A 27,631-nucleotide genomic window follows, 5' to 3' on the forward strand; every position below is an offset into this window, starting at 1 on the left:
TAGAGAGAAAAATTGACTCTCACCAACTCTATTCTCACCATAAGGCAAAGATCCAGAACCTTGATCACACTGCACATGAAGTTCATGCATGTCCCTGATCACACTGCATGTGAAGTTCATACACGTCCCTTGATCACACTGCACATGAAGTTCATGCATATCCCTTGATCACTCTGCATGTGAAGTTCTTACATGTCCCTTGATCACACTGCATGTGGCGTCCATACACATCCCTTGATCATACTGCACGTGGCGTCCACACACGTCTGCAACTTCCGTTATGTGGAATAATTTCACTATAATGGCTGAATTAAAGGGATATTGCCTGAAAGAGGAAGCACCCTAATTCACACCTGAAATATGAAGGGAAGACATTAGAACTCACTGGTACAAAGGAAGCCATCAGTGAGTTCGTGGCGGTCTCATGATCATGACACATGTGCATTCATGTCACACATATCACCTGTTGAGATACATTCCGACGCAACATGTGAAATGAAGTCTCCCACCTCCATCCACACATATGATGCATTAATTAAATTTTTAGAAGTTCTTTTTGTTACTAGCAGTAAAAACATAAGGGAAGTGAGTTCTTCTTCAAGAGCTCCCTGCTACTCCGTGGGAAACTGACAGCATGGTTGATTTTTTTTTTTTTTTTGAGACAGGGTTTCTCTGTAGTTTTTTGGTGCCTGTCCTGGAACTAGCTCTTGTAGCCCAGGCTGGCCTCGAACTCACAGAGATCCGCCTGCCTCTGCCTCCCGAGTGCTGGGATTAAAGGCGTGTGCCACCACCGCCCGGCTTAGCATGGTTGATTTTTATTCTAGCCAAGACTTGACGGAATGGGGTAGACCTCAGGAAACTGTGGTGATCTGGACAACTCGCCAGACCTCGGCAGATCTGTCAGCTCATTCACCAAACTTCGGGGCTTGGGTAGAAATGTGGCTGGCCTTCCCTGCCCACGCAGAACACAGCCAATGTCATTGGGCCTGACAGTGATCCTTCCATTCCTGGGATCCACGCCAGGCTCTGTCACCAGGAGCTGGACAAGGGTTCAGAGGCACCTGCAGCAGGCAGCATCCAAGTGACAGCAAGGCGAGGGAGCGCCCCAGGGACAAAGGCAGAGAACAGGTGGAGACACCAGCCTAGCTCTCTAGCTCCCCCTCCTGGCCGGGACAGGGAGGGTCTCTGCCCTGCATAGGAGGAAGGGCATGCTTAGGCAGGGCGGTTCCAGGATATCCACCCAAGGGCAAGCCACACAGCGCCTCTCTGCACTCAGCCTCAAATCTCTCCTCTTTCCATAGCAATGATATTTAATGTGGCCACTTTGTGGAGTGTCAGTTGTTTTCCAAATCACTTCCACAGTGAAACAAATCCAGAGACTGTTTCCCTATCCAGAACCATCACCTCATCCCTCTCCAATTCCACAGCCTCTCACCTCCGCATCAATCCAGAACAAGCACATGGCTTGCCATCTGCGTCCCAGCTCAGGCTCAGTACAGTATGAGGTTGGCTGCCTGTGACTCAAAGGGCTCACTGCTGAGACGAGCAGTCTGATAGTTCACCACACGGGACTTTCCACTTCCTCCAAGTATTGATAAAAATTCCTGGCGTGATTCTGCTAGGTTGCGGAGAGCCAGATATATCATTGGTGGCCACAGTTACGGCATCTTTGGAAGGGCCACAGTACCTGCTTCCATGTGGAATACATAATACATAGTAGATGTTCCAGAGACCCAGCAGGTTCCAGCATAGCACCAAACATGAGCCGAGCCCAGCACACCCACATGAAGAGGCACAGATGGAAACCACCGTCCAACACTTTCCTTCTCCTTCACACTGATTAATATTCAGGTGCCTCTCAATTTGAACCTGCATCCTCCTTTTATTTCTCATTTTCCTCTAGGCGATTATATTAGTTGTTTGTCTTATTGCTCTGAACAGGTACCTAATAAATAGACACTTATTAGGGGAAAGGTTATTTTGGCTCATAGTTTAAGGACACAGTCCACTGTGGTGGAGAAAGAGTGGCCGTAGAAACCAAGACAGCTGGTCACACGGTACACAGTTGGGAGGCAGGAAGTATGTCCAGGCTTTTAAACCTTAAGGTATCTCTCTGGTGATTCACTTCCTCCAAGCAAGGTTCTGCCAACCTTCCCAAACAGCGCCACCAGCTGGAGAGCAAGTGTATAAGCACATGAGCTTACAGGGGACATTTCACACTCAAAACATAATAGCATCTCACTCAATTTGGGGACTGTAAAAGCCATCAGTAATCTCAAACCCTGTGCATTGTATTTTTTTGGTGTGAGTTCCGATACTCCTGTTGAATTGCCTACTTGAGGTTCCCACTTGAATCCTTCAAAAGTATATTCAATTCAACACTTCTGAAATACACACTATCTCTGATTTCTACCCACAACTCAGTGTTTCTTCACCAGTGTAATCATCTACCCAGATGCACAAGTCTCAAAAGTGGTTGCTATCTCTTTTCATAATGCCAAGGTCATCTGTCAGGCTTCACTAACATAGCACCCAGTGTTAGTATCCAGGTGCCGCTTGGGAACCGGGCACAGTCACCCCTCTATGCATGGCGAGCACCCTCACTCTACTCAAGTGCAAAGGTCCCTTTAAGAGACAAGCTCCGCCCACTCCCAATCTCCCTTCTGAGGTAAGCAGGTCTCTGCCTCTCTCTCTCTCTCTCTCTCTCTCTCTCTCTCTCTCTCTCTCTCTCTCTCTCCCTTGCTCCCCTCCCTTCTTCCCCTCTCTTCCTCCCCTAACCTCCTCTCAATAAATTCCACCCTTCAGCCTTGTCTGCATGGCATATTCTGGCATCCGCCCGTTTGGACCAACTTGCTACGGATGCCACAAAGGTCCCAACTTGAACCTCATAATACCCAGGGTTCACTAGGGGCGTCAAGTCGCCATCTCTGCTATCGCCTCCTGGCTGGTTCTTGTGCTTACACCTTGAGACCTCCACTCCCCATATGCACTCTGCCTGCAGGCCCAGAGTAATGAAGGTAGAGCTTCTATTTGCTTTCTCTTCTCCCTGAGACGAGTCACAGCAAGCGATCACTATATATTACAAAGTCACCAGGTTTCAGAATGAAAGTGTCTCCAGTACTCCACCCTGAAGGAAAGGGATCCATGTCTTTTTTGCTAAGTGTGCTGGTTCCAAGACTTACGTGTGGCCTTAGGCAAATCTGAACAATATCTGTGCTTGTGTGTGACACTCCCCCACCAACAACCCAAACCACCTTCCCTTCAAGGTAAAGTCACAGGCAACTGCTGCCTCTTCTGAGTTGCCAACACCAAGTTTCCACCATTTGTCGAGCTATTCACTGGGTGCCAATTGGAAATGATTGACTGGCATTGCGGGGTTGGCATACGGTGCTTTTGACTTCCAGCCAAGAAAGAGAAGGCTGGGTTCCAGAAAAGACGGCATAAACAGCACCAGCACTGAAACACGCTGCTCACTGAGCTCCAAGGCTGGGTACCCAGAGCACTCAAACCACCCCTCCTGGGTCCAGCAAGACACCCGAGGGAGGCCAGACCAATAAGTGGCGCCCTGTAAAGTGGCAACTGTAGCCTAGGTGCGCGGCTGAAAACCACATGCATGCCATCGCCACTACCATCCTCCATTTAGCTCTTGCCATGTTTGCAGCTAAGGAAATGGAGACATGACGAAGTTAAGCCACTTGTCCAAGAGAGGCAGCGTCATGGGGCCAGCACTGTTTAGATCCATGTTCTACATTCAGAGGCTGGTGCAGAATACCTTGTCTCAGTTTGGCACCCGCCCCTGTGCGCGCTCTCTCTGTCCCTTGCAGACTTATTCTGGACCACATTCCTGAGTTGAGGGTCCCCATCACCAGAAGCCCAGCGCAGACTCTGTCACAGGATAGCGCGTTCTCTGGAGTGGCTAGCGCTCTAAGGAATGTTTGTGCAGTAAATGCTGATCCCACTGATAAATATTTGCAAAGAGTTATCACATTCGCTCAGGGAAGCTCGACTGCAGTCAGGCTCGGAGAATTAACGGAGCAAGCTCTTTTATTGGCATTTTAAAAGAAACCAACGGCGAGAATTCTGATTATCAAATAAAAACACACCAAGCAGGTTTAGTGCAGTTTCCCGGCGGCCATTAAACCCGAAACCTTTCTTTCCTCTGCTTCTTCGGAAAATAAAGATGAAGGGGGAGTTTGAGCGTTACCTGGACACTGGTTAACCTGGCTTTCACTTGTAGACCTTTCCTGTCAGGGAAACTGACGGTGCTGCTGCCTCAGCACAAGCCTGACTTTCAGGATCAAGCAGTCGATGGGAGAGATAGTGGCCAAGCTGGTATCAAGGAAAGTCAGTTAAGTTTCTTTCAAATACTAATCTCGAAAACCAGGAGGGGGTGTTTCTCCCACGCCTTTGTGCTAAAGAGCACTTGAGGGCTTCCAAAGCAGTGAATTCCTCACACTCTACTCCTGAAACTAAAGCAGGAGCCACAGGATGTGTATTGTCAGGCAGTCACCAGCACATAGAATCAGAGGCTGGAAAGACGGCTCAGTAGGGATTCCTGTTCTTGCACAGAACCCAAGTTCAGTCTCTGTGCCGTTTCAGACAGCTCCTGGGGGCTTATGAATCCAGCTCCAGTGAATCTGATGACACCTTCTGCCCTCCACGGGCACCTGCACTAATGTGCACATATCCCCCCACACACACAAACACAGGCATAAGATGAAAAGATAAATGAATCCTAAAAAGTATGAAATTCAGACACACAACTGTCTCCCGCTCCCTGTTTTGTGCATAGCTTGCAGTATGACCAGCGCACAGTACAGGGTGGTGGAGGTGAGGTGATGGACACGGTGGGCATTTGAGGAGTCTAGTGCGCGTCAGGAGTCACATCAAGTGTTCTGCATGTGAAGGGTCATTTAATTCTGCTAAAAAAGAGAGAGAGAGAGATAAAGGGATAGTGCCCTCTATACTTACACACACACACACACACACACACAGAGAGAGAGAGAGAGAGAGAGAGAGAGAGAGAGAGGTGTATGTGTGTGTGAAAAAGAAAGAGATAATAAAGAGATGGGGGGGAGTTGTCCAACTCCAAGAGAAATGTCAGTGCTCAGAGTAGTTGGAAGGTTACACTGGTGAATTCATAATAGGTTCAAGGTCAAGCCCACTGCACAGATCACACAACCACAGTTTCTCCCAGACCACATTTCTCTTGAAGCACATCTATGACAAGATTGGGTCTGAGAAACACTCATCTCCTTCTAATGACTTCTGTTTCCCTGAGTCCAAAAGGTGTCCCTTCCAATGTGTAAGCATGACCACATATACACACCCATGCACAGATAAACAGTTACGGACACACTCACAGCAGACGTAATCCTCTCCATCCCATAAAACCACAGTGCAGGTGTGACAGGGACTTCACCTGGGCCCACACTTGTGAACTGACAGACAACACAAGGGTTATGGCTGGAGCTTTAGTCACCAACAGAATGAATTACAAACTATCTAGAAAGAAGCCTGGAGACGGAGCACAGAGAGCACCCTGTTGTTGGATGCTGCTGCCTTCTTGATGAGCTGTGCCCATGCGAGCACCTCCTTCCTCCAGCACCTCTGCTCTAGTCAGCTGGACTCGACCATGCCTTGTTCCACTCCTAGTACCTTGCAGAAGACCAGAGGTAAAAGTACATCTCTGGCCCCATAGCCATGTGCTGGGCTGCCGTCTCCCCACCCACAGGGAGCTGACGCCAGCACACCAAAGACTCTCACCATTTTGTGGAGCATGAACACCAGTTTTGTGGGCTGTGGTAAGCAGATTCATCTGCTCCATGCACAATTTTATTCCCTCGTGTGTCATCAGGACATCTCTACTCAGAAGTGCTTGAAGCTGGAAGAATTGCGACTTCCAGAGTTCTTCAGATTTGGGGACATTTGTGTAGACATAATGGAGTATCTCAGGCATGGGATCCAAGTTCTGAATCCCGGAGTCATCTTTCCTTTTCTCTCTTTTCATTTTCTTTCCTTCTTTGTTCTTTTCTTCCTTCCTTCCTCCCTTCCTCCCTCCTTTCCTTCCTCCTTCCTTTCCTTTCTTCTTTTCTTCCTTCTTTCATCCCTCCATCCCTCCATCCCTTCCTTCCTTCCTTTTCCAGGGAGGGCCAGGCTAGCCTCAAACTCACTATTTTGCCAAAGATGACCTTGAACTCCCTACTTCCTTGTCTCTACTGCTCAAGTGCCATGGTTAGAGGTGTTCACTACCACCAAACACGGTTTATGCTTCACTGGAGAGTAAAATCCATGGTTTTCTACATGCTAAGCAAGCACTCTACCAACTAAGCTATAACCCCAGCCCCATTTACGTTTCTTAAACACAAGGCCAGAAATCAGCTGTGTCCTCTTAGTGACCCCAGGAGATTCAGTGTGGAATTTTTCACTTGTGACATCATATCTGCACTTAAGTTTTGGCTTTTGGGGCATTTGAGAGTTTGTGTTTTCAGACTGGGGCTGCTCGACTTTTAACCTCATGCATTTATAACCTGCTCGTCCATGTGCCAGGCACAGTCACATGCCTACCTTATCTCCAAGTGACTTCCAAGACAGCAAATGGGGAAGAGTTGAGAGACACCCAGACCCTTACATCTGGAGATATAAGATATAACACATCAGAGGCTCAAGTCACAGCAGCCCAGACTCCAGGGAACACACCCCATCAGTGTTGTCTCCCTGGCTGTTCCTGAATGGGACAGAGCCTTGGCACAGAACTGGGATCCACACCAGGAAACAGGTCATGGTTTGCCTTCACACTCTGGGAGTTACTTGTGCTGTGCTCTGTGCTTGGCGAAGGAGCAGATGTTTAATAACTTTGCAGCAGCAAGGAAGAGGTTGCATAATATGGCTGAGCTATTTTTGAACTTTGGAAAATGCTGACTGTTCTTTTCAAAGTATTTTCTATAAAGCCAGGAATATTAAAACATGAAGAAATTTCCCCCCTATCTATATCCCACCATTTGAAACCATAAGAGCAGAGTCAAGTCCACAATAAGATCAGAAACACTCTATGACCAGCAAACTGCCCCTTGCACACCATGGACAACAGTGCATCACTCCAATACCCCAACTGCAGGAACTCTAAGATTATAATCAATGAACTTGGGAGCCAGGAGTCACATGTCCAAGAGCCCCAAGGAGGCTGAATTGGCTGAAGCTGCTCTTGATGGTTCATGCTGAGAACCAGGTATGAATTCAGCTGATACTGGCTTTATCTTCCCTTCTACACAGTAGAGGTAAGGAAAGTTATCTGTTCTCAAGATGCTTTGCAAATTAAGGCTTTATTCAGCTGAAAATATAATAAAAAGCAATTGAAGTAAGACTCTAACTCAAGAGTCTTGGGTCCCACTGAGCAAGCGTGCATACCCAGATCAGCCTTATCTGCTCACTGCCTTCGCATGCCCAGATCCTGCCTTTATCCACCAACTAAATGCCCACCAACAGGGGATGGTTAGATAAACAGTAAAGCATGGGTGTGGCAGAATACAGAAGCAGCCACTGAGATGATCACACTGGAATTACAATATCTTCACAGTGGCCTTGAAAATGCAAGGTTAAAGCCAAGCAGATTGGATGCATTCGATGTCATGGGGACGCATCAAAAAGAACTGTGGGCTGGGTGTGTGGTTGCATCTTTAGTGAATACATAAGCACACATACACATTGCATGTACACTGCATTCACTGTAGGGGTTTTCCTGCCCTTGCAAGATTGCAAATGGAAGCAACCAAGACTTCTGTACTGCCACTAATGTACTGTTTGTTTAAAATGTTCACGCAAACATGACATACCATCCTCATTCTCTGTGTTGAGTATATTACATTCTCTACTGCTAGCTGTCTTTTTCAGTATTTAAAAGTGAAAGAATTCTGGAGCCAGCAAGATGGCTCAGCGGGGAAGGGGACTTGCTGCCAAGCCTGAGGGCCTGAGGGCCTGAGTTCAATTCCTGGAACCCATGCTAAGTGAGAGAAAACCAACTCCCAGAAAGCTGTCTCCTGACCTGCACATGCACGCCCAATGCCACACACACACACACACACACACACACACAAAATAGATAGATGTAAAAAGTGAATCCTTCTGCACAGGGTTTGTTTTGGAGCAAATTCCTCTTATTTTCATTAGACTGCAATGGTCTTTGGGGACAGAAGTCAAAGCTTAACTTCACTGTGTATTCCAGGAGTCCTCACAAGATTTCCTATGTGTGAGGAACAACAACGGGGAGCCAGGAGAATACAGTGTCCTTGGTATTCCCTGGTTACTTTCTTTGGGGTGTCTCCAACTCCTAGACAAGGGCAATCCTGCAGGGCTCCACTCTTTCCTTGCTGGAGCATGTGTGTGTGAGGAGCACTGGCAGGAAGAGGGGTGTGGCAGGGAGAGAATGACGGAACCTCTGGGAGCCACTACCAGCCTCACAGTCTGCGTGTGCACCACCACCCTCTGTGGATGGCAAGACATCCCATTCTCAAGGGACAGTGGGCACCACACTCATTGGCTTTGCATCTTGCTTCTCGGGTGAGAATGCCATTTCCAAAGCTGATGCATTCTAAAGGGAAGCCTATGGAACTAGCCGAACCACACTTCACAGCCTCGGGGTTCGGTTTTTTCTTTCCTTAAAGAATGGAATCTAGGGTGGTCCCTGGAAAGAAATCTGAATGTCTTGGCAATTATCCCTCTCAAATTCCTTTTTCTATATATAAAGCATTTCAATTGCCTTACAATTGAGTTATGTTTCCCACAAAATAATAGATATCTAAGTCTGCCAGCGGCAAAGCACATCTTATTAAAGTGAGTGTGAATTCATTAGCCTAGCCCTTGACTTAGGCTGGCAGCAAGCCTGACTTCCTAAGAAGCTCCCATGTCCACACTGCGTTATCTGAGTTCTTTCCTGATATTTGGATGATTAGTTAGGATGCTGAATGTGACTACCTAGAAGTAGGATGGGTGGGGGCACTGTCAACGGACCTTGATTTCTGATTTAACATCTGTTTTCCTCAGGGGTGTGTTAGTTGTGAAAAAGAACATCCTGGGCTAGGAAGGTGGCTCCGTGGGTTAAAGCGCTTGTCTCACAATTTTGAGCACTTACGTTCGGTTTCCCAGGATGCACATAAAAGCAGGACGCGATGTGAGGATCTCCTGTTTCACTGACAGAGAGATGGAGTCAGGACTGTGCACAAAAGCTTTTGCGCCGTCTAACCTGGCAGCTCAGTCTCAAATAAGGTGGAAGGTAATGACTGACAGCTGACATTGTGCTCTTCCTCCCCAAACTCAGGCCACAGCATATGCATACTCATAAACACACACACACACACACACACACACACACACACACACACACACACCCCACCACCACCACCACCACCACCACCACCACCACCACACACCCCTGGTCCTGTTTCAGAGGTAAACTCTGAAAGGTAGCAGATTCAAACTCACAATCATCCAGAGATGTTTTAGGATAGCATTATTGTACAGGCAACCAACACTGCCTGCTGACTACAGTCTTGAATGGGGCCATATTTCATTGATAACTCTGATGGTTATTGGATGATCAGCAGCATCACTTCTCACATATCAGACCCCCTATTTCCATACTCAGGACTCCTCCTAGGACCATGGTTCTCAAAGAACGCCCCCCCCCAGCGGCAATCTCTGCACCCTCCTGAGTTGGAATGCCAATTCTGTGAGCTCATTCCAGACCTGCTAATGCAACAGAAGTTCTGAGTGCAGACCCAGAGCCTCACCAAGTCCTTCCAGCTGTCTCAATACATGCTGTCATTTGAGAATGACCCAACTAGAAAGCATGGACCACTGTTACCACTTTATGACAAGCACTTGAGACCCAGAAAGGTAAAGTGATTGCCCATGTCCTGCAGGATACAAAGGAGACAGGATTTGAGCATGAATGTCATCACTCCTCAGTTCAGCCTTTAATCACGGTGCCACACTGCTCATTATGTGAGGAATGAAGCATGGATTACATCATCAAACATCAGGCAAAAACATGCAGAATGGGTATCTGAACAATAATTCTAAATCTTAGCAGCTGAGCTATAATGATGAGCCACAAAGAATAATGACACTTCCCAGAAACATAAAATTTAACTTAAATACCCATCATGATGGGTCAGTTAAATAAATTATACTACAGTAATATAACGGAATGGAATGTGGCTTTAAGAGTGATGATTGCCAAGATCACCAATGACCTCCAAAGATGCTTGCCATATAAGAAGAAAAGAAATTCAGACTCAGCTGGGGACCAGGATGCATCAATTTTCCCAAATCAGAACAAGCTGCTGAGGATGTGGGACATCAGATGATTCCACAAATTGTTGTGTGAATATAAATTGATGTCATTGTTTTTTAGGACAGTTTGGCAATGGATACTTGAAGATGCCTACATGTTTGACCCCTCAAGTCCTACTTCTTAGAACCAAGCCTAGACAATCAGTTGCATACAGGCAAAAAGAGACAGCTGAGTTTCTAATGGGAAAAAAACATGGAAACAAAACCTGAATTTTCATGAATGTAAAGAGTGAATAAATAAACAAATCATGGTGCATGAATCTGGAAGAATGAAGCATGGATGTTACAAAAAGTTTACCTGACATATAAATCATTAATAGATGGATAATAGACAGATAGACAGATAGATGATAAGTAGATGGGAGATAGACAGATAGATGAACAATAGATAATAGGCAGACAGACAGACAGACAGACAGAAGATTGATGTGAGAAAGGGAGAAAGATAAACAGAAGGGAATTCTCAAGTGGACGTTTTCAAGGTATGTTTTGAGTAAAGAAAATGAAACCAAGTTGCAAAAAGCTCCTAAAATAAATTGTTAGTCAGCACTACAGCATTACTTGTGAGCATAACACTCGGGAGCTGACAGGCAGGTTGTGAGATGGAGGCCAACCTGGGCTACATTGCAAATTCCAATAGTGATGGCTATTTAATGAAATTCTGTCTAAAAGATAGCCTTACATTACTTATTATCTCTAAAGTGAGACAGGAAGAGAGGAAAAGACAAATGAGCGTAAATCAAAGCAAACTCCCTCCAAGGAAATACATTCTGTATGCCATGTCTGTACTTTTACCAGTGTCTATGATGTGAACATTCATAGCAACAAAATTCTGACCCATCTTTGTTAGACAATGAAAGAGCCTTCTCTTACTGGTGCAGAGTGTGATGAGGGGTCTCCGGCTTCTCTGCCTGCCCGTAGCAGCTGGTCTTGGCCTCAGGGATGTAGGAGAATTTCTCCAACATGGAAGATGCGGCAGTGGTTAGGATCCCAAGACCATCCCTCACTCTCGCCTCCAGGCTGTAGTCCCAGTCATCGTAGGAGACGGAAATAAGTCCCGATGGGAACTCTTTGGGGATGAGTTCTGTGTTCCCAGAGACCAAACTGGGGACAATCCAGAAGAAGTCATACCCGGTGAGGCCGAGGGAGCGAGCCTCACTCAGGATGAGGACAGCCTCGTCTTTGGAACAATAGAGTAAAATGACAGAAGAATGAATCTTCTTTAACTGGACCTGCGTCTTGGCATCCTCGAAGGAGGTGTCCAGTGTGATCACGTTCTGCATGTCCCAACCCACGAAGCTGTTGTCCACTGTTGTCTTGATGAAGCTGATGAAGTCCCTGTAGCCAGGGAAGATGGTGGTCACCAGGGAGAAGACATGCCAGTCATAATCCTGCATGATCTTCAGCATAACCGTGGCTTGCTGCTGGATGGATGCTCCAAACTGGAAGAACGTGGATGTCGGATCCTGCCAACAGATAAGAAGACAGAAACGGTGAGGCCAGAGGCAGTTGTTAGGCAGTGTTCTGTCTTTGTAGACCTAGAGATACCCTTTCTAGAAAACAGAGGAAAACATCAACTCATTTGAAACACTTCATGAAGAGCTGGGGACATGACTCAGCTGGTGTTTGTCATGCAAGTCACGAGTACCTGTGACTTGAAAAGAGAGAGCAGCGGATTCCTAGAGCTCGCTGGCCAATGAGACAAGCTGATATGGCAAGTTACGAGCCAGTAAAACACTGTTTAAAAACAAGGTAGACATCTCCTGAGGAACAATACTTAAGGCTGTCCTCTAGTTTCCACATGCATACACACATACATATGTGTGCATTGGCACACACATGTACACATGAACACACACGTGCACACATAATACACACAAATAATAAAAATAGACACTGCTGACCTGTGCCAGGCTCTGGAACGTGCACAGAAGATGCACACTTGAAAGGATTCATGCCCAGAAGCTCAGTGCCAGCACAAGGAAGACTATTTGCTGTTTCCTTCATCATCATCCACTCTCATTTTCCTCTGGACTCCCCTTCCCCATCCATTTCTGCCCACACAGTTCCAATGACACCAACTTGATCTAGTCCTCAGGGTCGTGTCATGAAAATGATATCAACAGAGACAAAGGAGCCACAGAAGTACAGAAAGTTTCACAAGGGCACAATTGGAGCTCTTGGACTGTGTCGTGGTGTGGGACAATTGTCTATATTTTGTCAATTATGTTTTAAATAAACACTGATTGGCCAGTAGCCAGGAAGGAAGTATAGGCAGGACAACTAGACAGAAAGTAGAGGTGGGTCAAGGAGAATAGGAGAATTCTGGGAAGGAGGAAGCCCATTCCTCCATAGTCCTGCTAGACACCAAAGAAGCAGGATATGACCTGTCCCGCTGAAAAAGGTACTGAGCCATGTGGCTAACATATACTAGAATAATGAGCTAATATAAGTTATAAGAGCTAATACGAAGCCTGAGCCAATGGACCAATCAGCTTATCATTAATATAGATTCTCTGTGTGATTTTCTTTGGGGCCAAATGACTGTGGGACCTGGTGGGAGGACAGAAACCCCAACAAGCAGGCCTTCACGTTACAGTGTCATACCTGAAGCCATTTACCCCCAGAACACCAGCTAAATGAGTCACTCAGTTGCCACGTTCACATGAGCTAGTGAAGCTTCTACTTAAGATTCTCATGTATTATAATATAGACAAACGTCTATGTGATCATCTACCTTTTTGATCGGCAAACATTTGCAGACCACTTTGCATTGTGCTTTAGACCTTGGTAAATCATGACTAGCAGGACAGGCATGGCTGGATCTCTGCTGTCATAGATGTAAGGGAAACCCTGGAAAAAGTAGTTACTGTGAACTGGAGACTGAGAGAGACCTGTGAAAATGTAGAATTAAGGCAAGAAAGATGGAAAACAGGTAAGCGTGGCATGGGGTATATCTTTTAGTATAATAGATAAAGGCACTCTGTTATATGAAGTAAAAAGGATGTAATTGTATCAAAAAGCTTGCGAGACTATATTCAAAGGCTTAGAAGCTCTTCTAATAAAGCCCTGGCAACTTGTATTGGGCTAAGGAGCCACTATGATCCCTACAACTGCACAAATATATGACAAGAGAATAAAGGTCCACTTGGCCAAGCAGGTGATTATAAGGCTGCCAGATTCATAACCCCCCATACGACTCCAGTCATTAATTTCCACAGTGGTCTGAGAATGTTGGTGTTACTGGCAGGGACACCAACAATCAAAGTGCCATACAGCAACCAAGTCTCCAAGTCTCAACAGGTCCTGAGGATGCCACGTGCCAGTCTTCCTTCCCATCTGCAGCCACAGCCCTCTTGGGATCATTTAAAATCAGTACATGGAGAATGCATCAGCTGGGCTGCTCTAGTTAACGCGCTACAGAAATGACAACTGTTGGAGACAGGGCATTCCTGGGGCTCACTGGCCAGTCAACTCAACCTACTTGGTCTCTCCAAATCCAAGGTAAATGGCTCCTGGGAACAATGCTGAGGTTCTCCTCTGACCTCTCTATGCATGTGCACATATGCACACCTGCACATACACATGCCATCCACATGGACACAAAAATGCCAGCTCAGCAAAATCTATGGCCCTGTGTTATCACAGAGCAGGGGCTGCCAAGGCTAGGATACACATTTCTTCCAAGGCTGAGAGAATTGCCAAGGTGGCCTTACCCTATTACAACCACATTTTTTGCTTCTAAGCATTTTTTTCTAAGTGTTCAACGCCACCTCAATTCAGCAATATTACTTATGGGGACTCCATTGTGTGTACACGTGTGTGTGTGTGTGTGTGTGTGTGTGTGTGTGTGTGTGTGTGTGTGTTGAGTGGTTCCATCATTCCAGTCATGTCTTTCAGAGAAATACTTTGTAACTACAAATGCCATTTTTTTTCTTGATCTCAGTGGCCAACAAGCAGCAATTCCTGGAAACACTGCTCTTTCTGGAAGACATAGGTTTGGTGGACTACTTTGTACAGCATGGCCTGAAGGCAGAGAGAAGAAATGGGAATAAATAAATGGTTTCTGGGCTCCTTCCAGCATTACAGTTCTATGAATTTTACCTAATTAAATCAATTAAAATGGGTAACAGATTTAAAGACTTGGGGAAATTATCTTTTTCCCTATTGTAGCATTTGGAAGAATCCAATATTCTTGAATTGGTGGATTTTTTTTTCAATCACTTCTCAACAAGACCGTGAGCTATTCAAGGACAGAGAAGCTGCTGTACTCATCCTCTGTCCCCACAGCTGGCAGGAGGCATGGCCCGTGACACATCAGAGTGTGGAGAACAAGGACACGCATGAGCAGATGAGTGTGGACTAGCAGTCCGGGAAGAACGTCCTTGGGTGACACAGAATGCTCAGTGGGGATAATTCAGTGTCTGAGATTGTGTGCTTTGTGGCTCCTGAATGTCCATCCAAAGCAAGGCCTTCAACATCACCACCCGCTCCCACATCCTCTGGCCAAAGTTCCACATATATACATATTTGCGAGCATGTACACATTTGTATATATTGCATGCATTTGTATGTATATGCATGTAGAGGTCAGAGGACAAACTTGGATGTCATTCCACAGGTACTATCTATCTGATTTTTTTTCTAGCATTTATTTGTAATGGGTTAGTGGATAGGCACATACAGGCCATAGTGCATGTGTGGAGTTCAGGGGACAACTTGCAGTGTTCACTTCTCTTCTCCTGCCATGTGGGTCACAGGGATGGAGCACAAGTCATGAGGCTGGAGAGCAAACACCTCTACTCCTTAGTCAATTTGCCAGACTCTTGTTCTACTTTTTTTTTTGGACAAGGACTCTCACTGACCTGAGACCTGTCAAGTAGGGAAATCATGCTGGTCAGTGAGCCCCAGGAATCTACCGTGTCTGCCTCCCCAGTGATATGGTTACAAGGATGCACTATTATCATATCCAAATTTTCTTCTGCTGAACTCAGCTCTTTATGCTTTTAAGGAAAGATCTTTAATAACTGAGATATCACTTCAACCCACAAAAAAAAAATAGCATGCACTTTATTGGTAGGAGCAGGAACATAGGAAACTTACATGCCCCATAGGCTGTCTCAGAGCTTCATTCAGTAACCGGAAAAGACAAGGACATATAGAGCCAAGCAGATGACAAAGAAGTCTAAAAGTAACGCAGTGTTCAGCCCCGCATCATCGGCGCCTCCTGAGATGGGACCTAAGTGTTGCGAACTGAACTACCAAGGAACTGCACCAATTCCCACTGAGGACACCGACACCAGAGCCACCCTGGGACTGCAGAGGGCAACTTGGCATCTTCCTGCACCGCATGTGTGAGGAGTGGGGAGTGTGCCTGACATGATGTCAAGGAGAGCACACGTGGGAACGCACTGGGGTCGTGGGAACGCACTGGAGTCTTGGATGGTTGTTCTCCAGCTGGGAACAAACCACTTACGTCACCTCCTCTAAAGTTCAAGGGTCACTGCAGAATAGGGACAGAGGAGAGGAAGTACACAAGAGCCAGAAGACAGGGGAAGGGCTGCAAAACGTGATTCTCTCTCCTTAGTACAGTCCTGGAAATCAGTGATTTGTGATGGCAGTTACAACAGCTGTGGTTACCTGCACTGCACCCAAACAAGATTGACCCTATCAACAACGAGTCACGGAAAGGAGAAGCGTTCGTTGAGACCTATTGGTTCTGGGAGAGCAAAACCACTGTCTTTAGCTGTGTACCCAATATTGAGGCAATCAGAGTCTAAACCTGTGATTGCCAAGATGACCCTAGTCAACCTCAGTGGGTCACAGAACAAAACAAACATGAGGGCAAGGTTTGTGGGATGTGGGAAAGGTGGACAGGGATGGTATGGAGGTGGGGTGACAGTGGGTAGCATGTATGGCAGACATGTGTGAAATTGTTAAATAAATAAGTCTTTGAGAAAACTAACATATGCACACATTTTTGAATAGCTAACACAGATGGAGAGATGGGGACCAACATGCTAGATGGGTTGGAATTTGGGGTTCTGAAGGTTCCTTCCTCCATGTGCAGTGGGCTGTAGCATCACCAAGCTGTCTGTGAGATGCTCCATGCACAGAGGAGAGCTGTAGACTGATGTGGTCTTGTCTGGTACTCACTAGATAGAAGAGGGTGTGCCTGGGGTGTAATATTCATGGAGAAAGACAATCCCACAGACAGCAGCTCACTAGCCCCGAGCCAGTGCAGCACTGGCCGCCTGTGAAAAGGTACATTCAGAACACTGGCCCTGCCAAACCTCTCTCCCATCTTAAACACTTCTGTCTGGTCTTCAGTTTTTTGTTAGGATCTTAAAAGTGCCCCAAAGCTTGTGTGTTGAAAGTTTATTGCCAAATACAGTAGTGCTCAGAGTCAGGACCCTCAGGAGACAACTGAACTCACAGGGCTCTGACATCATGGGTGGATTTATCCGTGGACTTTATAGCTTACTGGGCTGTTGGAAGGTGCTGGAAACTGCAGGAGAGTCTAACTGCGGGAAGGAAGTCACTGGGAACACACCCTTCAGGGGGTGTACTTTGTCTCTGGTCCATGCCCCCACTTTCCCTCTGCTTCCTAGATTCCAGGAGACGAGCACCTTTGTTCCACCCATGCCCTTTCTTGTGATATTTTTCTGCCTCAATTCAGGACCAGAAACAACGGAAGCAAGCAACCAGGGGTTAAAAACTCCAAACCATGAATCCAGGTAAAACTTCCCTCCATCACACTGCTTTCTCTCAGGGATCTGGTCACAGAAATAGGAAGCTGACCACTGCACTCCCATTCACACCCTGCCCCCAATGGATGGACCATGGTGCGCCTTCTGGGGTCAGACTGCCCAGTTACAGACATACATGGACGCCCTGGGGAAAAATCCCTCAATCTTTCTAAGCTTTGCTTCCCGACCTGTATAATAGGTGTGGGCATAAAGATAATTAAAGGGACTGGAGAGGTAGTTTGGGGTATGAACTGCTTGCTGTGCAAGTGTAAGGACATAAGTTTGAATCCCTAGAGCCCACATCAAGCCAAGACTACACATCTGTAATCCCTAGTTCTCCAGTGAGATGGGAGATGGAGGAGACAGGAGCATCCCTGGAATTTGAGGGCTAGCTAGCCTGGCTGATACATTGAGGAACAACATGTTATCCTCTGTCTAGCATGATGGAAGCACAAAATTAAAACTTGAGGTTATTCTCTGAGTCCACACCCACGCACACATACAAATATGTTCATATATTAGACACATACATAAACACACATGTGTATGCACATTATCTATATGGAGATAAGGGGAATCACAGTGAACATGCAGAAGTGCTTACTTGGGAGTTGTATTGCTCATCACACTCTAGTGACTGTCAGCTGGCACCACTGCAAACATTTTAAAGAAAGCTGACCACCACACCCCTACGAACAGCCTGGCCCTAGGTGGGCAGTAGTGAACCAGGGTTAAGCTCCATATACAAATGAAACAGATCCAGAGGGGCGGAGATTCTTCCAGGATGCCAAGCAATCCACTCCTGTGCTTCATCATTGTCAATAGTGTCTCTTTACCATTGGGCTATAAGAATTAAGTGACCCCACTCTCGCGCCATAGCAAACTACTCCATGCCAGACTGGTTGAATACCAAGTATTCAGCAAATAGGAGATTTCCCCAGGGTTCAGGACTCCTTGTTTTGTCACAGCAAGAGACTGTTTTACCTATACCCCAAATTGCTCTAGCCTTGGGTACTCCATCAGCTCAGCCTGTTCATAGTTCCACAGCAGGGCAGCCAACAATGGCCCCTATACTTCCTTAGGTACAAACTCCAGCATGCCTCTTTATTTGTAACAATCAAGCTTCCAAGTGGGGTATGCTGTGCATTCTGGGACATTTCAGCCCCACGTTCAAATCCTGACCCTGTGATAACTAGCCCTGGCACTCTAGGCCAGCACTTAATCTCCCTGGGTTTGAACTTCTTTGTATACTAACTGGATATAATCACCGTGCCATAGGTGATGAAGGAGATGACCTGAGAAGAGTCCGAGGTTCATCCCTCCCTGCCTCCAACAGTCTGGGTCATCCTCTTCACTGTGTCCTATGGGGTACATGGGAACTGCCAGAAACCCGGGGGCCTCTACCCTGTCTCATAAACTCGGGCCTCCAGACCCATTGACATCTACTCTCAAAGCTAAACCATACTGCAAATCAGCTCATGCTGAGTGAGGAGCCTTCGTGAAGAGTGGGACAGGGATGGTCAGACCATTCTGTAGAGAGAAACCAATGCCAATGCTCACTCAACCACGACTCTGTTGATTGACACCAAGGCTGACTCCATAGTGTGGCTGTTGGGACTCATGCAGCAAAGGACACAGATGAGCAGATGTCCCTATCCTGAACTGACCCGGAGTCCTTGGGTATAGTCCCAAGAATCTGCACCACATTTTATTTCTGTTTGGTACCTTCAGCTCCGTCTTTGAAAAACTACTGAGGGCTAGGCAGGTAACCCTGTAGTAGACTTGGTCTAACATGCATGATGCCCTGAGTTCAGTCCTCAGTACCACACACACACACACACACACACACACACCTCTAGACAAAGACATTGTATATCCTCCAGAGAGACAGAAATGAGGAGACATTTGCAAAACAATTGCAGAATGAGGCTCCCCTTTAGCCCTGATTTTTGTCTATGGTGATTTTATGGACTGGCAGAAGGTGATGGGGAGTTTGGCTGCACGCCCAGGAGGCAGCAGATATGCCAAATGGCCCAGTCTTCCATGTTCCCACTTCCTGCCTAGATGGTAGAGGCGGTCCTCCTGCATCAACCCCACCTCCGCCTGTCCTCTGTGAGCCCAGGAGAGCTGTCTCCGACCACCTCTGGAACTCTGGCACTGGGCTTCCCTTGCCTGTGCAGTCAGAGGAGGGAAACAGATCTCACACGCCCACTGTGGTGCTGTGGCAAGAGCAGCTCTCCCCCCACCCAGCTCACGAACTGCAGAACAAACTGTTTCAAACATAGCAAGGGAGGCAGGGACATTCAGGGTGCTGAGTATCTGTTCTAAACAGTTTCCATCCTGTGATGTGTGCAGTCTCATACCATCAGAGCTAAAGCATTAGTCTTATTCTTTAATATTCTGGAGATTCTGTAATATTCCATGGAAGCACTTGACTCCATAGGTCCAGGGATGATAACTAGTCGATTCAAATAACAACTTTCATTTCACTCCCCTACTCACCAAGGTCCATATATACCTTGACGGTTGATCTTAACTATGCAGGAGATGAGGGCACAATATCTACCAATGGTGTTTTCCATGAAGACACAGTGGTCAGGTGACTCTCCTCATATCCTCATGGTTCCATAATGACAACAACGTGGTTGTTGCAAGATTCATCCAATGTTCCCTGTACACACATCAGTGACTCTCTTCCCTAGCTGCATACCATCATCACATACATAACTATCTTCCAAAAAAAAATTATGCTACTGGCCCTGAACCAGTCTGGTGGAGATATAGCTCTGCCCAGATAACCAGAATCACAAGGTCAATTCTTTTGTCTCAGCTCAATGGCAGGATGAGTTTTACTCAACTGGCATCTTTTCAGAGACTAGAACTATGTCTGACACACAAAAAGAGCCACATAAGTATTTGGTGAAGGAAATGTGTGAGCCAGGAGCTCGCCCCCAGGAAGCATGGGTGAATGGTCACTTTTGTCGACTCTACAGCATTTCCACACCGTTGCCTCTGCTGCTTAACAGGGTGGGCATGGCTAGTAAAGAAAACCATTCAGTCCTGGCAGCAAAGGTGCAGAAAAGCCGCGTGGGAAGATGTTTTCTCCTACAAGGGAACTGTCCCAGTGAGTCCTGTCGTACTTTTCACTGTTCTCCTAATGGGGCAATTGAGGTTTTCAACTTATTTTCTCTCCATCCCTGTGAATAGAAGGAACGAAATCAAGATCCCACTCAGCTTTGACGTTTTCTCTGCAGTGGGCAGCGGTTGATCAAACACACACAGCATGTCCAAGTGCTGAGAACAATCACTGCCCAAGCTCAGGGAACATTTCAGGAAGGGCTAAGATAATGTAAGAACTGGAAGACGTGGAGCGACGCTGTCCTCTGGACATGGCAATGACCATTGCACTCAAGAACTCAGAGCAGCTGTGGCTAACTCTACGAGATCAAGCTAGTCAAAACTCCAGCACAGATGAGGTGTGGTCTTCAGGCCTGCCTCTTGCCAAAGAGCTATTGGCAGATGTCTGCCGCTGGGGGCGGGGCATTCTTTTCTGACCGTGTGGCCACTGGTAGGTTTCCCATGCTGCAGTGGATGTCTCATACCACATATGAGCAGCACTGATTTGACTTAGTGAAACAGCAAGAGAAAAAGAAGGGAGGGAGAAAGAAGGAGGAATGGAGGAAAGGAGGAAAGGGGAAGAGAAAGAGAAGAGGAAGAAGAGGAAGGGGAAGAAATGGAAGAAGGCAAGAAGTTGAAAAAGGAGACACGCAAAGGGGATATGGAGGGAATTGGAAGGGGAAAATAGAAAGCGTATATGATATTTTATTGTATGCATACATGAAATTCTTGAAGAACAAAACAAATAAGGGTATCAAACTTGATTAGCCTGAGGGTTCAGACAAGAGCATGGAACATGCATCTAAGATGAAGGAGTTCCATTAGAGAATTGTATTACCTTCTAGCCTCCTCCTCCCACATCACATCCAGCCTCTTCCTCCTCACTGACACCACCAGCCAGTATCCAACATGGAGGACAGAGTATCGATAAAGGGAAGTATGGCTTCTATCCCTACATCCCAGACTCTCAAACAGAGGCGCATAACTTGAGTTTTCTAAAATTCATGTCAAGGAGTGCATGGCAGAGCCAGGGGTCAAAATCAGGCTGTCTCAATTCAGCATCTTGAGGTTTAGCTACCTTGGAACACCACTTCCTCCCAATTTTCCAGAACAGAAAGGTGTGCACACTCACTATTGCATCACCCGGCCAGCAAGGAAGATTCCCAAGACATTGGGAAAGTGGCAATTATATATCATTTAACTGTCCAATGATTCAAGGAAGAAACTGAGGAATGAGATCACATCCAAGTGTTATATACTAAAATCATATCAATCCCACCATCTCAACTGCAGTATTCCATTTCAAAACACTCTGACTCACTAGGCCATCCTATCATCTGAATTCTGCCCTCCAGTTCTCTCCTGTTGGGAAGAAAGGATGTCCTTCCCACACTGACTTCTGCAGCCAATCAGCACCCAAGTGAGAGGCAGCTGTTGTTTCATCACCTCATGGGTTTATTTCTTTGTCCTCTCCTGTTTGTACCTGACTGTGTTCAGATGCTGGATGGTTCACTGCCAAACCAGAGTGGTGACCTCTGTCTGGAATGCTACCAAGCCTTTCTTGGCTCACCATCCTCCACCTGCTCCTGGCATTGGCCTTCTAAAGTGCACATTGGAGCATTGCTCCCCTCCCACTCCCTTTAAAATGGAACAAGACTGAACCTCCAAGCAGCCCCATTGCAAGCTGTCTGGGATTCAACATCTATTGAAATGTCTGAGGGGATTGGGGACAAGATGAGTGTCTGACACATTGGTTATGAACACAAGAAACATGTGGCCAACTTTGGGATAACAAGCACATGGCACCATGCCTGTCTTTCTTCCGTGGGTTCTGGAAACTGAGCACAGGCCCTCATGGTTGCACAGCAGGCCTGTAACAACTGAGCCCACCCAGCCCCACAAGCATTCTTGTTAAATAATCCAGCACCATATTCTTCTGTGCTCATCTTTCTCTTCAAATCAGAAGTTTTATTTTTCCCGTTATTGTTCTGCTTTATTGAGGAATAATTAACAAACAGAAGTTGTATCTATCCAAGGTGCACGAAATATTGTTTTGATATGTGTATACACTGTGAAATGATTACCATAATCAAGCTAATTAACACATCCATCTCCTCACAGTTACCTTCCGTGTGCGAGAGATGAGAATATTTGAGATCTACCCTCAGCAAATTTCATGTACACAATACATTATTAGTAACTATGCTCACATTAGGTCTACCAGCATTTGCTAATTTTATAAATTTAAATGTGCAGCCTGTGACTGACATCTCTTAACTCCTCCTGTTCCCCAAGCCCTGGCAACCACCATTCTATTCTATTTCTCTGAGATGAGCTTTTGATGTCCCCCATGTAAGTGAAATCATGCAGCATTTGTCTTTGTCTCTGGCTTATTATATCCTCCAGGTTAATCTATGTTGTCACAAATAGCAGGATTTTCTCTCTTAATAGAACATTATGTAAACCTATATACCTATATAAACCTATGCGTATGCAACCAACCCTCTGTACACATCCACAGACTCAACCAGCCATGGTCTGAAAATATTTCAGAGTGGCATCTTTATTGGGCAATGGCCTTGTCTTGCCATTGTTCTCTAGGCAGTTCAAGATAGCAACAGTTTGCAAAGGATGTGCATTGTAGTAGGTATTATAAGTAGTAGGGAATGTCTATTCAAATTGCCTGCAATACACACCCTCTTTAAGTAAGAGAACGAGCAACTGTGCATTCTGATGTTTGGATGAGGGTTCTACAAGCAACCCCCTGAGGAAACCAAGGAGTGTGCAGTGGCTCTCAACCTGTGGGTGTTGACTCCATTGGGGGTCACATATCAGATATCTTGCCTATCAAAAGTTTGCATTACAATTTATAACAGTGCCAAAATTACAAGTATGAAGTAGCAATAGAATAATTTTATGGGCAGGTATCATTACAACATGAGGAACTGTACCAAAGGGTCACAATATGGGGAAGGCTGAGAATCACTGGTCTAGCAGGTTTTCAAGGTAACTTTGCTGCCTTTGAACGCACACCAAGTGAGATGGCTGACCACAAGGAGGAGCTAAATGTGCAGTTCCTGGCGAGCACTGAGTTCCAAGCTAGGGCAGCTATGTTGAGAGCCTGAAGTGCTCTAAGACAGGGACAAGAAGAGCATGACCTTTACTCATGGTTTGTCCCCTGGGCTCTAGACCAAGGGTCAGGATATGCTCAGAGTAAGATTATTGCCACCTCCACTTAGGTGGAGCCTCAACCTAGGGTGGGCTCTCGGGACAGAATGCAGCATGTGAATATTTAAATTTAAATAAGGAACTTTATCTTGACTTCAGTCACCCTCCTTGTATCCTCGACCTCGAAAGTCAATGTTTCCTTGCCCTTGCTGCCTCACCCCTAAGGAGGGGCTGAGATGGATCTCAGAAACATTATTTGATTCCTTCAGGGAACATGACAGGATTCAGGATTGAAGAGCTAACCGGAGGCTTCAGCATCTCACCCTTGCTGTGCATCTCAGGAATTCCCGGCAGCCATCTGACCACCCTACACTACCCTGGAAGGAAACCAGTACAGGCATGGAAAAGCTGGGAAGTGCCAAGCTGTTACATCTTGATCCCCCCTGTTGAGCAACTTGGTCAAGTCAACATGTTCCTACTATCAGATGTATGGCTGACTAACTCAAAAGTCATCAGCACAGCCATTATCCATTCTTTACATCCCAAATGCAGTTCTGTGTCACAGAGAGTAGAAATATCCTCATGGCCCCTGTGTTGCAGATTTAAAAACTAAAGCTCAGAGAATGTGAGTAACCCCAAACTATATAGTCAGTACACAGCAGAGACAGGAAGCAAAATGAGGACATCAGAATTAGCACCTGACTTCCTTAAAATCCAGATCTCCACTAAGGGAGCCCAGAGTATGCCTCAGAAGACTGAGGTAGCTCTAGGTTCATTTTTGTCATTTTCAACTAAGGAAACTGAGAGTCCAGAGCCTCGATGGCTTACTGTTTTATATGATATGAAATTTCATATCAGTCAATGGTATAGGAAGACACAATTTTCGGACCCCATGCTTGGCACTTTCTTAGCTGTGCCAGGACATTATCACATAGAATATGTGAGCCTACACACGGAGAACCTACGAAGAGCTTGGGGGGGGGGGGTGCTATAGGAGGACATGAGTGGGGCTAGCAGCCTGTTTAACCCTTTTTATTTTCACATCTGAAAAAACGAGAAGAAAAATAGTCTCCCAGGCTGCAGAGATGACCCAGTGGGTAAGATCACATGCACAACCATATGTCCAACCATAACAGCCTGAGTTCAGATCCTCAGCACCCATGTGAAATTTTCCAGGCATGGCCACACACTCCTGCAACTCCAGCACTGGAGGAAGACGAATGGAGACAAAAGGATAATACTGGCACACTGGCCAGCCAGCCTAGCAGCAAAACAGAGCTCCACAGTCAGTGGCAGAAAGGGATAGAGACGGACACCTGACACCCTACTCCACACACACGCACACACGCACACACACACACACACACACACACACACACACACACACACACACACACAGGCAGTCACCCAGAAAGTCTGTACATGTTGTGAGAGACAATGCATGGAAAGGTCAGCCAACTTTGGCTGTATCAACAGTGGGAGGACAACAGCTTTGACAGGCTTTGGGACCGCCTACTTCTTATGTCTCTGCTTCCCACTTATTCTTCTCCACTGAATTTCCAGACTTTCTGTCCTTAGCCACACACCTAAGCCCTGATTCACCAGTGGTCACCATGTCCAGACTAAGGATTCTTGAGGGCAGTCACCATCTACCTGGAGCTCTCCCGTGCACCTTGCCGATCCCTGGGCAGATGTTTTGGGTGTCTTCCCGACTGCCGGGATAGAACAGGATCCACAGGTCACTTATCTAAGCAGACTGCCAGGTCTACTGTGCTGGGAGAAAACTCTCATCCATGGGTTGCCTGTCCTTCACTCGCCAGTTCCCAAGGACTCCTGCTAAATGCCAAGTGATTTCCCAGGATAGGTAATCTGGGGGAAAGGCTCCTTTTGTGGATTTTACCTCAAGATAGAAGGAGACAGACAAGGAGGAAATAAATCTATGAGCGGAGCAATTTTCAAAGAAATCAAATATCATAGTTCAGTCCTGGATTTCAATGGAGACACTTTGGTTATCCTCAGGACACTGAAATAGACCAAAAGGAAATGATGGGGCTGGGAAGAAGGCATAAAAACACTAGGTGTGATCCTAGCACCCATGGAAAAAGTCACGCATGGCAGCATGCCTATAAACCCTATGCTCAGGGAAAGAGGGGATCCCATACTGGCCAGCCAGTCCAGCCAACTGGTGAGTTCCAGGGTCAGCAGCAGAGACTGGATTAAAAAAAAATTAAAAGGTGACAAGAGACTAAAGAGCACACCCGACATGGACCTCTGACCTCCACACACAGGTATATACACTTGCACACACATACACATACAGAAATGCATATGCAAACATACAATCCTCACATAGACATCAAAAAATAAATAAAATAAAAGGAAATGTAGGAGGAACCAGTCGTGCAAAACTTAGGGTTGGGCAGGGAACCGTGGGAAGGTCAGAGCAATTGAAATGTAACAGCAAGAGAGATTGGTGAGAGACGAGCTAGGGTTGTGCACAGAGGGCTCCCACTAGAGAATGGGACTCTCTCTGTATCAGTGCCTTAGGTAGATGACACTGGCTGCAGCTCCTCTGCTTAGGTACCATAGGTAGCTGGGAAGGATGCCTGGACTCCTGGCCTATTCTCCCCGGAGCTCTGACACAGGCACTCAACATAGAGAGCTGCCAAGCAAACAGCTGTATGCTATGTCCTTCCATCAACTGGTACCCAGATCTCAGCCATGGCTCAAACTTCCAGGTCTTCTGAGGATTCTGCACCTTTCTCTAACGGGTCATCCAGACACTTCCAGAGCTTTCCCTGAAGGACATGGTGGCACACACTGGTAACCCTAGAGCCTACACTGGGGAGGCAGAGGCAACAGCTGGTCTAGCAAATTCCAGACAATCAAGGTTATAAAATGAGACTATGCATCAATAAAAGAAAGAAAAATAAAGACTATATCCATGCCTGGAGAGGTGCACTGCTTGAATTCTGGTGCAACTCACTTAGGAAATAATACAGTCTATATTAGTCAGAGCCAGGCCATGTTGCTCCTGAACCCCACCATGCTTGCTAGATCATTAGCAGGCAGGCATGAAGGGCTGAGAGGCAAGCCCTTGTTTCTGAATAAGGGCAAAGTAAAGGCTCATGCTGATTTCATCCATGCTCCAACAAGCTGCAGGTACGCCTCTGGCCCCAGCCTCCAAGCAGGGCCACTAACAATTATGGAAGTCTGCAGTGAGGTCCTTGGAAAACCTTGCTCCCACCAAAGCCAGGGAGAGATTCTATCTGCTCAGAAGTCACTGGGTCAGGGGTCTGGGGGTTGAGAAATCGAAGCTTCCAGGAACATCTTTGTTTGGTCACTTCTGGCTGTGACTTCTCTGAGGCCATGTGTCTGAGATACATCGTATGGGCCACATGATGAACAGCTGCCATTCTGACAACTAAGGATTCATTATTCCTTTACTGATCGTAGTGAATTTTCTCAGAAAGCTAACATTTCCCCTTTCCTAGACAATTCAATGGGCTCATTTAACTCCCATAGTGTCCCCACAATTAATTTTTGGACAAAACCTTATCCTAACCCAATCTAGACAGAGTGACTCTCAAGGATTGCAGAGAAAAAGGATTTTAAAAACTGCAGGTTCTTTTACTTCAACCTGGAAAGTTCTTCAGCCAAAATTTCTGGCAGCCATCAAACCTCCTACCCTACACTAACTTGAGAAAAAAAACCAATAGAGGCATAGTTAAGCTGAAAAACTGAGAGTTGCCAAGCACTGATATCCTTCTTGAGCACCTTGGTCAAGCCACACCTGAAGCCAGCACAGCCTCATCAGATGCCTTAATTTGTTATCTTCTCCTTCTTAAAGCCAACTGGAAGTAGCTTTTCACACCCTTATGCCAGAAGATTCCCAATGTCACTTTGAGTAGAGAAAGAAGCAGAGAATAATCCAATGGTCTCCACTTATCTTTACGAACCTGGATCAGAAGAACTCAAACTAGCCTATTGCCTCTGCCATCTTGCCTTTCCTTGTCCACACTCTTCCCCCAGAGACACCTGCTGCCTCCACTCACCTCCCTCTTTGCCTCATGAGCTCTCCATCCCTCCTTTGTTTCTCTGTTTTTCTGTGATACACTGCTGAGATCGGCTCGTCTCAGACAGTCTGACAGCCACAACCGCTGCGACCTAGACGTGAGGCTTGATAGGTTGCCACAAACAATAATGACTTGCCATTAAGCCGCTGCACTGAGGAGACGCAAACAAGT

General features: G+C 46.4%; 1 protein-coding gene across 1 annotated transcript in view; it reads right to left on the reverse strand.

Moving 5' to 3' along the window:
* Grin2a (glutamate ionotropic receptor NMDA type subunit 2A) overlaps window positions 1-27,631 on the reverse strand; it is a 419,855-nt gene that overhangs the window by 184,342 nt on the left and 207,882 nt on the right. Inside the window, exon 2 of the mRNA XM_048433182.3 lies at window positions 11,224-11,816. Within this exon, the coding sequence (XP_048289139.3) occupies window positions 11,224-11,816 (593 nt within the window). The remainder of the gene's footprint in view (window positions 1-11,223; window positions 11,817-27,631) is intronic.

The sequence above is a fragment of the Myodes glareolus genome, chromosome 9 (genome assembly GCF_982192425.1).
Source record: "Myodes glareolus chromosome 9, mMyoGla1.1, whole genome shotgun sequence".
Lineage (NCBI taxonomy): Eukaryota > Metazoa > Chordata > Mammalia > Rodentia > Cricetidae > Myodes > Myodes glareolus.